The 15360-nt window shown below is 38.9% G+C and overlaps 1 protein-coding gene across 4 annotated transcripts in view; it reads right to left on the reverse strand.

The window, feature by feature from the left end:
- TXNDC11 (thioredoxin domain containing 11) overlaps positions 1 to 15360 on the reverse strand; it is a 66106-nt gene that overhangs the window by 42061 nt on the left and 8685 nt on the right. For 3 of the 4 annotated variants that reach the window (XM_060031752.1, XM_060031751.1, XM_060031756.2), the window contains 2 exons: positions 13051 to 13148; positions 9513 to 9642 (listed from right to left, as the gene is read on the reverse strand). In XM_060031752.1, the coding sequence (XP_059887735.1) occupies positions 9513 to 9642; positions 13051 to 13148 (228 nt within the window). The remainder of the gene's footprint in view (positions 1 to 9512; positions 9643 to 13050; positions 13149 to 15360) is intronic. The other variant, XM_060031753.1, reaches the window with a different exon arrangement.

A 15360-nucleotide genomic window follows, 5' to 3' on the forward strand; every position in this document is an offset into this window, starting at 1 on the left:
GGCCCAGCCGCTCCACGGCATGTGGGATCTTCCTGGACCGGGGCACGAACCTGTGTCCCCTGCATCGGCAGGTGGACTCTCAACCACTGCGCCACCAGGGAAGCCCCGAAACAGGATTTTCTTTTGCTAAACTCCTTAAAATGTTTTCAACAAGCTGATCCAGAATTGGCTCAATGTAGAATTATACAGTGTTTGGGTTCTTAAGGTTTCAAACCCAGGCTATGATGGTGTATAAGCCTTTCTACCATGAACAAAGGAAGATAAGATCTTCAGAAATTTTAGTCACTTAGTTAATACTGGATACAAGATAGAAATGAAAAGTAACAGAAAGAAAATAGACTCATTAGTTTCTTTCAATTCTGACCAATCTCCTAAACGAAATGGAATAAATTGGTTCTAAATATTAAGAAATGTTTCATGGCTAATAATTAAATGAGGTGAGTTTCAACCTCTTCTCCCATCATGTTATCTCAGGCGGCTTCACAGGAGGAGACATATGGCCCATAAACATGTATCTCTCTACATGCATGTATGCAACTACATATGTGTTTATGTAAATACACATCAATGGAAGTAAAAACGATGTGAATTCCAAGTCTTCATGAGAAACCCAGATTAAACATTTAAAAATGAATAAAGGTTAGACCATTTGCAGGGGTCCTTTACGGACCTTTCTACAGTGTAAGGGTTTATTCTTGTTGATGGCACCACTGCTACAGTTTTCCAAGGGGCTACATAGCTTCTATGAAAGAGCCTGTATCCTCAGAAGACCTCGTACTAAAATTTCCAAGTAGTTTGACCAAAGAAATTCCACAAACAATACAAACAACCCCATAAGTAAAATTATTTTTACTTTTCATTGCCAAAGAAATGAAATGAAGATCATAAGATTAAACAACTATATGAGAGGATTAAAGGTTGTATAAATTATAAAATACTAGCTCTTTGAAAAACAAGACGGGTTTCCCGGGTGGCGCAGTGGTTAAGAATCCGCCTGCCAATGCAGGGAACACGGGTTCGAACCCTGGCCCGGGAAGATCCCACATGCCGTGGAGCAACTAAGCCCATGTGCCACAACTACTGAGCCCGTGCTCTACAGCCTGCAAGCCGCAGCTACTGAAGCCTGCACGCCTAGAGCTCGTGCTCCGCAACAAGATAAACCACTGCAATGAGAAGCCCGCGCACCACAATGAAGAGTAGCCCTTACTCTCCACAACTAGACAAAGCCCAAGCCCACGTGCAACAACGAAGACCCAATGCAGCCAAAAATAAATAAATTAATTTAAAAAAAATATATATATATAAAATAAAACACAAGAAACAGGCAAAGTATATTTTAGGTACTATTTTTCAAATATTCACAATACTGTGAGTCTGTATTAAATTTTGAAAAGTGGCATGTTTAAGGATATAACTTAAAATTAACATTTCAAAATAATAAAAAGAGGAAATAACGTGAAGTGATAGTTATCTGTTTATTTCTATTGCAAATTATCATTTAAAAGTTATTAAACTGGCTCTGGTTACACTTTAGGTAAAATAAATTTTGCAATCATTTCCCCAAAGTTTCAGTGTCTCTCCAGGCAAAGCTGTATTTGAGAAATGATTACACATTTCAGAGTTCCCTCCATAGTTCTTTCTTAAATCTGGAAAAAGGGAAGTTTGGGGAACAAAACACATGTATATTCACATAGGTCTACACCCCTTGTTTGCTGGGTTGCAAATAAACCCAGGGGCTGGTTCAAAGCAGACACCTTGGCCCCTGCCTCTTACTTTTGAGGTTCTCTTTCAGATGAGCAGGCCAAGCACGTGAGCCAGCCTGACCCTGGGCTGAGGTTGGAGTGGAAGGCTGCTGGCACGCAGGCTGTCCCTCTTCACTCTGATGCTCACCAACATGTAAAGATGGTCCAACCGCAGGTTCCAGCTGCAGTGTTTCCATCAGTCCCTCCCAAATGCCTGGATGGCTGCCAGGTGAATAGAACAGCCACAGGAACCTAACTGCCAGCATTCCTCTTTCCTTCATTTGCCCAACAAATCAAAGGTGTAATCAGGACACACCACAGTCACAAGACACCTCCGTGCCCTCATCTCCTACCGCTCTCCTCTCTGCTCCGCACCCCCCATCCTGTTCCTCCCTCAGGACCTTTGCACTTACTGCTCCTGCTTCCTGGAGGGCTTTCCCCAAATTTCCTCAGGGATGGATCATAGCACACAGGCTTCACTCTAAGTATCTGTTCAAATGTCATGTCCTCAGAGAGGTCTTCTCTGTCTTCTAAAATAGTTATGCCCACCCTCCCTGCTCTCATATCTATCTTATCACCCGTCTTTATTTCTCTTTGTAGCACTTATTACCTAATATTACCTTGTATGTTGTTTCCTAGGGCTGCCATAACAAATTATCACAAACTTGGTGGCTTAAAACAACAGAAATTTATTCTCACAGTTCTGGAGGCTAGCAGCCCCAAATCAAGGTTGCAGCAGGACTGTGCTCTCTCTGGAGGCTCTAGGGAAGAATCCTTCCTTGCCTCTTTCCTAGCTTTTGGTGGCTCCAGGCATTCCTTGGTTTAAGGCTGCATCACTCTGGTCCCTGACTTCATGTTCACAGGGCCTTCTTCCCTGTGGATTTAGGACCCATTCTAAATCCAGGATGATTTCATCTTGAGATCCTTAATTAATGACATCTGTACAGACACTATTTCCAAATAAGGCCACATTCTGAGCTTCTGGGTGGACACAAATTTTGGGGGGATACTACTCATCCCCCTACATCTTGTTTATTTATTTTCCTGTTTGTTGTCTATCTCCACATTTTTTTTCTTTTTTTTGGTGCACTGCGCAGCACGTGGGATCTTAGTTCCCCGACTGGGATCAAGCCTGCGCCCCCTGCATTGGAAGTGCAGAGTCTTAACCGCTGGATTGCCAGGAAAGTCCCCTATCTCCATATTTTAACTCCATGAAACACAAGCTCTCACTTGTTCATCACTACATTTGCAGCTCAGACAGTGCCTGGCACAAAGCAGGCACAAAATAAACATTTGTTAAAGATTGAATGGGGATAAAAAGATAAATAAGACAAAGCTCCTCCTCACCGAGTTTACAATTTAGTGAAGAACAAAACATGAGTACCAGATTATAACTTGACCCAGTCTGTGTGTTTCAACTCCATTTAATGATGTACAGTATATTCAGTACCTCCTATAATGAGGAGGCTGGAAATAGGCTATTTATAGGAGGCCAGCACATCCTCACCAGTATAAAATATTTATTTTCCTAAGTGAGCACCATTTGCAGTATGGCATAAATTTCAGCAGATGGTGTACATGCCCTCTAGTGGCCAAGAGAATAGTTACCTCAGTGTGTTTTTTTCCTCAGTGGCAACTGAAATATTTCTGCATTAATGTTAACTCACACTTAGAAAATTTAAAGCTACTTAATTCACAGTCGTATAGAACTATGAGTTAACAGAAACAGTATCAAGTTATGTGTGCAACATTCAGGGTACAAACAACCCTCTTACTAACAAACAACAGGATAACAGCAGGTACCAGGCAGTCTACTAGGTTTTTCTCCGAAGTGCTCAGGTTTCTGTCACCTGGCAATTTACCCAATGCCCTGCTTCTCCCTCCAAACAATCCCCAAGCCTTCTCCTATCTCACTTAAAACAACTTGGTTTACCAAAACTGCTAAGAACAAATGAATGGATGTGTGCTAAATCACTGCTCTTAAATAAATTATAGAAATTCATGAAAAGATTTCAAAAATATTTTGGCTACAGATATAAGAGTTCTAAATAATACTGTTGGCATTTGGTGGGTAGATTATAAGGTACAAATCAGATAATTCTGTCACATTCTTTAAAATATAAAAAAGAAAGCATTATTGATGTAGAAGCTACCCACATTTAAGGCAAGTATGTCTAAAAAATACTGACAAATGAGCCCTAAAACTGTGACCGTGAAAGTGACATTACCATATTTGGTTCTATCCCCTTTCCAATCAACTTAATGTCTATCCAAAATAAAAATGACACTGGGTTATGTTTGCCTATGTTGTCCACAAGTAATAAATTAAATTGTCCTGTCTGTATCTTAAATATGCAGAAGAACTTTCAAGGAAGAGGAATTCTACAACTGGAGTAAATGAAAGAAGCAGAATTTCTTAACATGGTTTGCAACAAGATGACTTAAAGTTCCTGATCTCCCTCTGCGGTGTCCACCAGAAAGTCCATTTAGTTTTTAGCTACATTCATTATTTATAAGGCAGGTATGATTTTAGTGTATATCTGGGAAGAAAATTCTGGACTCTACCCAGCCTCAATACTGTGATTATCATACATAGAACACTCCCAGTTCTGCAGAATAAATGCTAATGACCCAATTAATAACAGGAAATGGTAAAACTCTACTGCTTTAACAGTAAGTCAATAGCCACGGCCCATCCTTTATCACTAATTATTCTTAGAACCATTCCTAAAGATGAAGGAAAAAAGTTACAGTCAAATTAAGAAGCTGACTTTCAAAAGTTTTCTTTCATGAAAAAGGAAGATTCAAAAATGACATTAAATAATTAAATATTCAAAGTTTTAACCTCTAGATACATAGTGAAGTTTCAAGTCAGAGACCTTAAACATTCCTTTGTGTACAAGGAAGAATTTTGGGAGCCAGAAGACCTAGGCTACAGTCCAGTCTCCACTTAGGGTACATCACACCCAGTCTGTACCTTATCTTCTTAATCTGTTGAAAGGATCTACAATTTCCATCTATCTCACATGGCTGTTGGGAAGATTAGAAGTAAAAGCACTTGAAAACTGAAGGGCACTTACCAATGAATAGTCTATTCATTTTTTATTTGCTAATAATGTCTAAAGTATTTTGGAATCTACAGAATAAAGTATTTGAACCATCACTCTTTTTTTTTTTTTTTTTTTTGCGGTACGCAGGCCTCTCACTGTTGTGGCCTCTCCCGTTGCGGAGCACAGGCTCCGGACGCGCAGGCCCAGCAGCCATAGCTCACAGGCCCAGCCGCTCTGCAGCATGTGGGATCCTCCCGTACCAGGGCACAAACCCGTGTCCCCTGCATCGGCAAGCAGACTCTCAACCACTGCGCCACCAGGGAAGCCCATAATCATCACTCTTTTAATGTCTTTCTACAATGTTCAGTAAATTAAAGGCAAAATTGTTTTCCTAAAAATTACATCTCGGGGAACTAAGATCCCACCTGCTGTGGGGCAACTAAGCCTGTGTGCCACAACTAGAGAGCCTGTGCACCAGAACTACTGAGCCCGCTCACTCTAGAGCCCCCGCGCCACAACTAGAGAGAAACCCGTGCACCACAACAAAGAGCCCGTGTGCTGCAATGAAAGATCCCGCATGCTGCAACGAAGATCCCACGTGCCGCAACTAAGACCCGATGCAGCCAAATAAATTAAAAAAAAAAAATTGCATCTGGTTTCAGTGTCATATTTTATAAACATAAAAGTATGGAGAATGATGCGTAATCTGATTTGGGTAGGTTTGAGATATCTAAGTCAAATAAAATATTTTCCATTGGTTAAAAACTTCTACTCTTCTAGGTAATTCATTATCAAATCATCTGAAACAGGCTTTTAAAAGGATTCATCTGTAGGACTTATAAAAATTCAAACCAAGCTAGAATTAGAGCATTCCTGTTTATAATAGCAATAGAAGCGTATGTGAATAGAGTTCAGTATACGTATAATAAAAGTTTATGTCAATATGGGAAGTTGTTAATTTCAGGGTATCATCACTTCCCAAGTAATAAACCCTAACTACACAATCTTATGATGATCCAAACTGTTCGCAAATATCTGGATTAGAGACAAACTTATGAGTAATCAATGTGTGTTTTTAAAATGAGGGGAAATTTATCAAATGCACTCCTATAAGACGTCACAAACACATCTAGAGATAGAAGCAAAAAACAAAGCCATCCTAACAAACCTTAGAAGTGCCACAGAAACATTAAATAATTATTTCAGCCCAATTTTGGTATACCTAAATTTAAACACATTTGATATTGAAATCTATATAAAAATATAAATTAGGAGACAAGGCTCTTGATCAAAACAAGTATCTTTCATACTAAGACTTCTTTAAATCATCAAGACCCTTAACACATTTAGGATGCATACTTTTTAGGGGGGTGATTGTGGTACAGACAAACAATTTGAGTAGAAAGTTGAATATCAGGGACATCTATTGATGACAACATAACTCACTCCTGGCTCTAGCTCCCCACAGGTAACACTCCAGAATTTTCTAGTTAAGGCACTGCTTAATTTTCATCTTCTTTCTACTGATACGTTATAAGCAGATAAACTTGCAACAATTAGATTGTGGTATTCTGTGTGCTACATGAAAAAACGTGTTTATACTAGGACCTGTGGGGCATCCTTAAGGCCTTATTTGGGGAAACAATAATTGAGAGCAGTGGCTCTCAACTGAGGTGATTTTGCCCCCCTAAGGGGCATTTGACAATGCCTGGATATTTTTGGTTGTCACAAGTAAGAGGGGGGTGCTACTGGTAACTAGTAGGTGGAGGCCAAGGATGCTGCTAAACATCCTGCAAAGCACAGGACAGCCCCCAACAACACAGAATTATCTGATTCCAAATGTCAATAATGCTGAGGTTGAGAAACCTTAACTTAGAGGAATGTCTGAAAGTATATTATGCTCCAGAGTGGGGCCTCCCAAAATTCCTTTATCTTTCCTATTTATTTAACTATCAAAAACCATGACAGTGGTTTCATTTCTGGATCTGGAATTTTGTCTTTATGTTATCTTACAGAGAGTAAATGAAATTGATATCACTTCTTCCTAGGCAGTATTTGGTATGTTTCACAAGATAAATGGCTTCACATTTGAAACCACGCTGGGCATGACTCCCGAGTTCTTTCACAATTAATCAAATACTGCCTCTTGCCAACCCAACAATTTCATCTCCGTGAAAAGAAGCCCAGCAAAGATGATTCTAACGTGATAAAAGCCATCTACAGCTTTCGGGAGGCACTTGAAAGGCTGACAGAAGCTATACAGCGTCCCAGCTTGGCAGCACTCTCTTGGGTCTCATCTTAAAGGCAGTCTCATCATTGCTGTACATCTTCTAATTAAGTGGGCTGCCAAAAAACAACCTTGAGTAATGTTGTATGGACTCAATGTCAGACTTGGAGCATAATCTCTGAAAGTGCTGCTGGAAAGCAGGTACAAAGAATGCAACTGCTCAAGGTCAGGAATCATCCTGGCTGCTCAGTCATAACCATGCACTTGTCTCCCCTGCAGATCCAACTACAAAGACACTACAAACATCTTAGAGGCAATAAATAAAAAAGGAGTAGAAAGATCTCTGATACAGATGCTCAAAGGCATTGTGTCAAAAATACTTTCCCAACCACAAATGATGAAACTTCTTCTGTCTGCCTCTTTCCAGCCTCTAAACTTCACCAAAGCCAGCAGTCAGGAGGGATTATGAGCCAACTCCCTTATTTCAGAGATGAGAAATCTGCATAAAATGCAGAAATCACAGATTTCTGTCAGGGCCAAAACCCAAGCGTCCAGAGTGCTAGCTGAGTCCGTCTTATCACATGACCTCTGCTAAGAACTGTCTCAGAACTCTCTGGATACAAATCTCTGATAGAGCTGGATATAATAATAAAGCCACCTCTCTGTGCTCTTTTAAGGCTAAGCAATCTCAATTTTTTCCACACTCTTTTGGTGTAGGGTAAGTACATGCTGTATGCTATTTGATGTTCCACAGCTCTTCTCCCATTTCTTTATTTTTTAGAAGATACTGACTGAAAATTTAAAGAAAAAACCAGAGGGTACCAATCTGGGCATGGTGTTCTATAAAAGTCCCAACAGAAGCTAAGCTGGAGGAAGAACTCTTGGCCCTTAAAGGTCATTTTTTATCACCTTAATTACAAAACAAACAAAAGGTGTTTATATCAATATAAGTTGGGAATTCCGGCAGGTGCTGTGCACATTTTGAGCTCTCTCAGTAGTGCTAAATATCCAGGATTTTTCCACAATGTCATTTTCACTGATAAAATTTCATTTATTAGGACTACATCCTAGCAGGCATTTCCTTTTTTTTTTTTAATTTCATCCCTGTTTTACAGATGAGGAAATGGAGGCATAAAGAGGTTAAGTATAATACCAGCCGGAGGCCACACAGCTAATAAGGTGGAGATGAGTTTGGATTCAAGTCTGTCCAAGTCCTGATTCTTCACCATTTTGCTGGACCACCTCCAGTGACTGCTTGTCATCTGGTGCAAATCTATGTGAAAACCCACATCATGCAATCATTGCACCTAAAAGTTAAAAGGAATCTCAAGAAAACCCTGTTCCCGGGCCCTGACGCCTGACAGATGAGTGACCTGCCCCAAGTCACAGACCCAGTTAGTGCTGCCAAAGGGACTAGGCCCAGGCGCCCTGCCTCCTACTATAGCTCCTGCCCAAGTGCCTCCCAGGCAAAACGGGAGCAAGCCCATGAGGGGCACAGAAACCCACCCTTTATAAGAGTCAGGAAGCATTCACCCTAATGCACATCTGACAACTACAAGCAGAATAACTAGATAGTAACACTGCTGCTTAGAGAATCTGCTAATAGTTAACATAAAGTGTTCCTAACATAATTGAAAAAAGCTGTAAATGATGTTCTAGGGAAAGAAATTCACATCCTACCTACATAAAATATACATAGTGTAAAAGGTAAACTTCAACCAAGTGGTAATTGTTAAATTCTGAATTACTGAGGTGTGGATTCATATGGTTTTTATCTCTGTCAGGTACTTATGGTCTTGATTTTGTTGTAGCTAAGTATCATTTTTACTTGTGCCCCAGTATGATTTTATACTTGATCCAATGAATTTTTTTGTGGAACTATTTTTATAATTTACTGAGATTGTTTTAAGCTTTATACTGGCCTCTCAATAAGCTGTCCTGAACACACACTGAGGATCCTACCAAAATAATCCATCAGGGGTTGACTGGCAATGGGAAAGCAGTAGAGAAGCCATGTTAGGAAACTTTCTGTTAATGAACCTTGAAATTGTTATGCACTTAATAAAACAGAAAGGAACATATTCCTAGTTTTGTTTTGCTTTTTTAAAGCTAAACTACAACTGACAAGAAAAACCATGGATCTGAGTAAAATGCTGTAAGCAACAAATAAAATTTTTGGAAATCTGTAGCTGCATAAAAATTATAAGTTAATTTTTACATACTCTAACTTAATTGTGAGACAAACTGAAAGTTTGTTAAAAATTCCTGAATAAAAAATAGATAAGGTTTTGCAAGTATTTTACTCTCTAAAAACTCACTTGGCCAAACTATCCCTATAATCAAGTATCTCAAAAAGCATTTAATTGGGGCTTATCTCTAATGTGATCTTTTAATTGCTACAAATCAGGAGGTATAAAGACTCTTCTAATATAAACAATCCAATGCAACCCAGTGAAGCCTGGGGGAATGGGAGAAGATAGGAAAGATAGGTACCTCATAGTTTGAGAGAAAATCTAGTAATTCTGATTGAGATGGGATGTAGAGAAGTGGTTTCATCACACGGCGGACAAACTTCTCAATGTAAACAGCACTCATGGGGCCTTTGTATTCGATTGGTCCAAAACTAGTACCAAAAAAATAAAAATTAAAAATAATACACCACGCATTAAACCTGTAATATATACCTGAAATCATCAACATCACAAAATGAAAAAGTCTTGCTTCAGGATCCCAACTGTTTCATATGTAAGTAGCCTTCCTTGTCTCAGGAGGTAACTGGAGGGCCAATTAAGAACAAGCATTTTATGTAAGGGGGGGTACAAGGGGCCGTTACATTTTATATGAGCATAATTCTGCAAACTGAATTTCAGATCAAAGAACATTCATTCTAGTCTCTGAAAAAAATTAATTCTCACTATATTTCTTTAAAAAACAAAACAAAACAAAACAGACAGACGACCCTGGAAACTGACCAAATGCCAAAGGACTCCAGGATCTTAACTACACAATTCAATTGGGGGTGGGGGGGACGTAGGGGCAGACTTTCCAAGTCACTCCAAAATAAGGAACAAATTGAATAGTTGGTCCTTGGCCTACTAAAAAGTAGTTATTAAATATTCTTAGATGCACTTACACAAAGGATCACTAAATGAAACTTAAACCTATTTAAAGCTTTATTACAACAACAAAAAATTATATGAAGGTATGAAATCAAGGACCTATACAAATGATCTTCCTTATTTTCCCCTCCAGTTGTGCTTGGGAATGCACAGGAATTTGATTTAGTATTGCTAAGCAATGCTTCCAACATTCAGGTATCCTAAGCTAATCAGAATCCTCACATGGCTTTCTTCAATCTTGCACAAAAGAGACATTGCTCAAATATAATTGGATGGTATGTGGTGGGGGTGAGGGAGTATGGTGAAATTCACCAATTCCATAACCATTCTTCTCTCTAAATAGAAATTGACATTAAGCTTACCTTTAATAGCAACAATAGAGCACAGTAAAGAAATGTATAAATGGTGATCACATAACTATAATATATGGTTACAGAAATTAACACACACATATAATGTGATGAGATAAACACAATTCTTCGGTGTGCACTGCAGAATATGATACCAGACAGAGGAATAGTAGCATGAAAAAAGTAAAAATAGCATTCTACATGCACAGCTGAGAGACTGGGTGAACAATTCTGTCAATTCAAGACTTACTACAACTCATTTGTTAACTAATTCAAGTTTTAAAATTACTACCACCACCAACCCCATCAACCATCACCAATTTTTAATTTAAAGGAAGAAATCAAAAAAATCATCTGATAACCTATTTTGTTGAGCAAAAAGGAGGCAAGTGATCTGGAAACCTCGTTACTCAAGCAAACAGGCTCTGCTGAGGTTCCCTGGTACCGTGTTACAAGGGTCCCAGTGACTCGTAATGAGACGATCCCAGGATGCAGGATGTAGGACACGTTTTGCCAACACACTATAGCCATTGCCTTAGGACAAGCTGATCTAGGGCAGCTGAACTCTGCACAGAGTGTTTTGAGAAAACTACTTCCTGCTTCAGAGCCTTTTATAAACTGCCTTTGTAACTGGCATCAATACAAGCCAAAAAATGGAATCTACTTTCACAAAACAGAAAAGCCTGTTAATTTCTGTAAGCAGCTACTACTAGTTAAGCCATTACACAAACAGTAGCAGCAAGAACACACACAAACAGCAGCGGTCTGTCCAGTGATGAGACTCAAGGGCCATATTTGCAACCACCATTAGCCAAAAGAACCTCAAGACTACCAAATGCTCACAAGAGAGTTTAGTTGAAGGAACACATTCATTCATATGTGTATGTATAAAACAGAGGACTTGAAGATTCTTAAATAGAATATGAAAAGGCTACCTTTTGGGTACCTCTGCGCCTTAGCACTTTCTTCTATTTTTGGAACATCGGGAATGGTAGATGTTGAAACAGGTATTAATGGGTCTGAACTGACTTAAACAAGTAAAAGTTTAACAGGCAAAGATGAGGGGCAAGCACTTCAAGGCAAGTACCAGCCTCAAATTCCTCATGTGTAAAATGAGACGGTTGGACTAAGTATTTCTAAAGTTCCTTTCGTGTCCTTCCAATCTTTCTATAAAACTAAGAAAACAAATAGTGCAAGACAATGTTACACACCCACATATCCCAAAATGACATCTGTATTCAATTCAAGGGAACTCTTGTTATTTTAATGTCACATCAAGTTAAGTCTACCTCTGGGCAGCTGGCTTGGTTACATACAGTTGCACGACCTATACTCCCTGCTAGCCATCTGTGCCATATTTCCTATTTCGAAAAAAAGAAGCGCAGGGATCTCTCCAGGGGAAGCTTATCGCCCATTACACAGCACTGACTTTGAGATCCTTCAAGTATAACACCTTATACTTACCTTCCGGAAAACAAAAAAAGGTAACCATCAGAAAGTCACTCTGAGAAACTGTTCTTATACCCAGAGGAAAATTTGAGGGTGGAGATAGGGTAGGAAAGCATGTTTTTGCCCAAATACTATTTAATAGCTCCTGAGAAACAATACTCTGTTCCACACACAGTTTATGTTAGAGACATGGGAATGAGCTGAAAGATGACAGATAATCCACAAATGATAGTCTGTTGATGTTTGTAATAAATCCCCATTGATTAAGGCCCAGGAATTTTAGAGGGAGGAAATAAAGCCTAAAAAAGTAAAGCTCTTACTGGTGAACTCTTCTTAAACCATTTTACAGTAACAAACTTTAAGCCAATTATACTACACAGAGTCCAGAATCCCATCTCCTGTCTCCAAAATCCTTCAAGTCAGATTTTAGACATAACTTAACACCCACAGCAAGGTCTGGGCAGTTCTCCAAAATGACACACCAGTATTTCTGCAGCAAAATGAGTACAGTGGCACCTGATGTGGTATAAAGACTATAGGTGGCCCCTTGCTACTTCAGGCCAGATGAATGCATTTGGGGACAAAGTTCATGGAAGTCTTTCAGGTTTTAAAAGCTCTCTGGATTTCAGAATGATAGATTATAGGATTGCGGACTTGTAGTCTTTTTCTTCCCAATTTGAAAAGATGTTAGATACCCTCTTGACTATGCTATGCTGCCAGGTAATGGGATAAGGACTTCTGTATATTTTTATACCATAAAATACTTTTCAAACATTTGAAATGTTCAGCCACACAATGGAGTAACTGGTATAATAAAAACAATGCTATCGAATATGTAATGACATGAAAAAGTGTTCACAAAATAAAGAAAAAGCAGTTGAAGAGATAGTATTACTACATGATCCCATTTTTTAATTTAAAAAAGGGGGGGGTGGATATGTATATTCACAGGAGGATATAAATCAAAACACACAGTGATTATGAATGGCTAATAAAATCACAGATCCTTTTATTTATTTTTGCTTATCTGTATTTTCTCAATTTTCTACAGTGAATATAACAAAAATCACTTTGAAACTGATAAACTTAATTGGAATTAGAATCGCTTCTTACCTCCGATGATACAGATATATTACAGGAAAATAAAAGAAGTGTTTCTGTTTTCTGCATTTCCCCTGATTCCACCAACAGTTAACTGCAACAAACAACACCTGCAAGCCAAAGAAGGTTTCAAATAACTATAAACAGCAACTGAAAAATTGCCAAGATTTAAAAGATAAAATTATAGAAATGGAACAATTCCTCTCTGAAACAGAAAGTATTAAAAAAATTGTTTTTTGAGTGTTCAAAGAAGGTCATCATTTACCACGACAAGGACAAACAAAGACACCTGTCCATAGTGTCCAGCTAGGACTCTGAATATTTTGGAGTCTGGCCCAAGAGGAGAATGATTTCCTTCAAATTCTGAAGTGAATGACACCAGCAAACTTTTTCTAAGCATGGTTACACTAAAACTCAGTAGTAGGATGTGTCTTTTGTTAGTCAAACTGAGCATCTGAGAAGGAAAAAAATCTTACCTACAGATGAAATATCACAGATTTCAAAGGACCATTTTCAATTTTTTAATAACTATATTAAAAATGAATAAATAGATGACTAGAGCTATGCTCTAAAATGTACCATTAGATAGCAAAATATGGATTAAGTATGTGTTTATAGGTAAATGCTAAAGTATTTAAGGAGGAGTATCCCAATGTCCACAATTTACTTTGAAATGTACCCAAAATAAGATGGATTAACAGTTAGATTGTAGCAGAGTGTCTCACCTTTGCTACTACTGACATTTTGGGCTTGAATTGTTACAGGGTTTTTTGTTGATGTTATGTTTGTTTTTGTTGGGGGTGGGGTGAGGGGAGGCTCTTCCACACGCTGGATGCAGCATGGTGTAGGATCCCTGGCTTTTACTCCTTAGATGCCAGTAGCATCCCCCTCAAGTAGTGACAACCAAAGACCTCTCCACAGTCCCAAAGGTCCCCTGAGAGACAAAACTGCCTCTAGTTGAGAACCACTGATTAGAGGGATGGTAAGATGAACAAACACATTATAAAACAAGTGTAATAAAATGGTGATAGAATTTAAGTGGCAGGTATATGACCTTTGCTATATATTTTAAATTTTTTATAATAAAATATTGAAAACATATGAAGACTACAAATGAAAAGTCACTTTCAGATGCCTTATATTTAGATAGCAATATTGCTCAAAACTTAGTGGAAACTCACAAGAGCTCCTTTTCTAGTCTATCTATTAGAAAGAAGAGCAACAATATCTTTACTAAGGTTGACATCTCAAAAATAGGGCACAATCTACCGTGTATGCTAATTTTATTAAGTAATGTGGCACAAAAAATTTTTGCCTGTTTCCAAAAATAAACCCAGTCCTTTTCCCTACTGAGAACATAGAACAATAAGCTCTCAATTTAGAAGAAGCTGAAAAAATTTTTTGAAAAAAGCAGAGCCCATCAGCTGTGGACAGCACTGTAACCTCTACCATTTGTCCCGTGACCTTTAACAAACCACTCTGCCCTCTAAACCTGAGGTCCTGCTTCAGAGGAACCAGGCTACCAGCATCAGCTTGCAGGGCTGTCCTGAGGAACAGCACGGGCCTGCACACCAGCACACCATCCCTATAGTCACTCTGAAGGATATATTCCCTAAGCTGACAGTAAAATAACAAGTAATTGACACTTACCCTAAAATGAAACAGATTCTCCCCTTTTCCCCCACAAGTTCTCTAAATTTAGAAAACTTGGGGAGTGACTTACAAAGTGGTGATTTCCTTTAAGCTTACCTCCTAGTGCTCCCTTAGAGTCCTTTCCTCCCTGCAAGTGCTGGCTTGGTTACTATCAGCCATTTTTAAGGGGGGTGAGAGAGAGGGGTAAAGGGAAGACAAGGAATAGATCAATTCCATGGGTCCAAAGCTGGAACACAAAATCACAGCCCCCTCAGAATCAATGTTATACGGAATGAAGAGTTCTATTTAAATACTACTTGGTACTACACATTCAGGGATATAAAACAGTTAAAAAGGCTTTGGCAGGCTGGGCAGGAAGCCTAGTCACCATTTATAACATTGTTTCTAAGAAAAACCAACTGAGAGTTCCAAATGAACTTCTGGAACTCAGCTGCACCACAAGTTACCCCAGATCAGTGGGTGTCAGTAGCAGCCTCTTAGAAATCTACGGGATGCTTTTCTGCTGGTTGCAATGACTGGAGGAACTATAGGGCATGTAGTGGGCAGAGGCTGTGGTACATATCCTGCAATGTTCAAAACTGCTCTGCACAGGGAATAGTCATCCGCATCACCCAGAGCAGTTTTAAATGTCCTGCCAAATACTAATGTTGAGGGAAACCTGTTTGTTAT

This window comes from Delphinus delphis, chromosome 15 (genome assembly GCF_949987515.2).
Source record: "Delphinus delphis chromosome 15, mDelDel1.2, whole genome shotgun sequence".
In the NCBI taxonomy this organism is placed as follows: domain Eukaryota; kingdom Metazoa; phylum Chordata; class Mammalia; order Artiodactyla; family Delphinidae; genus Delphinus; species Delphinus delphis.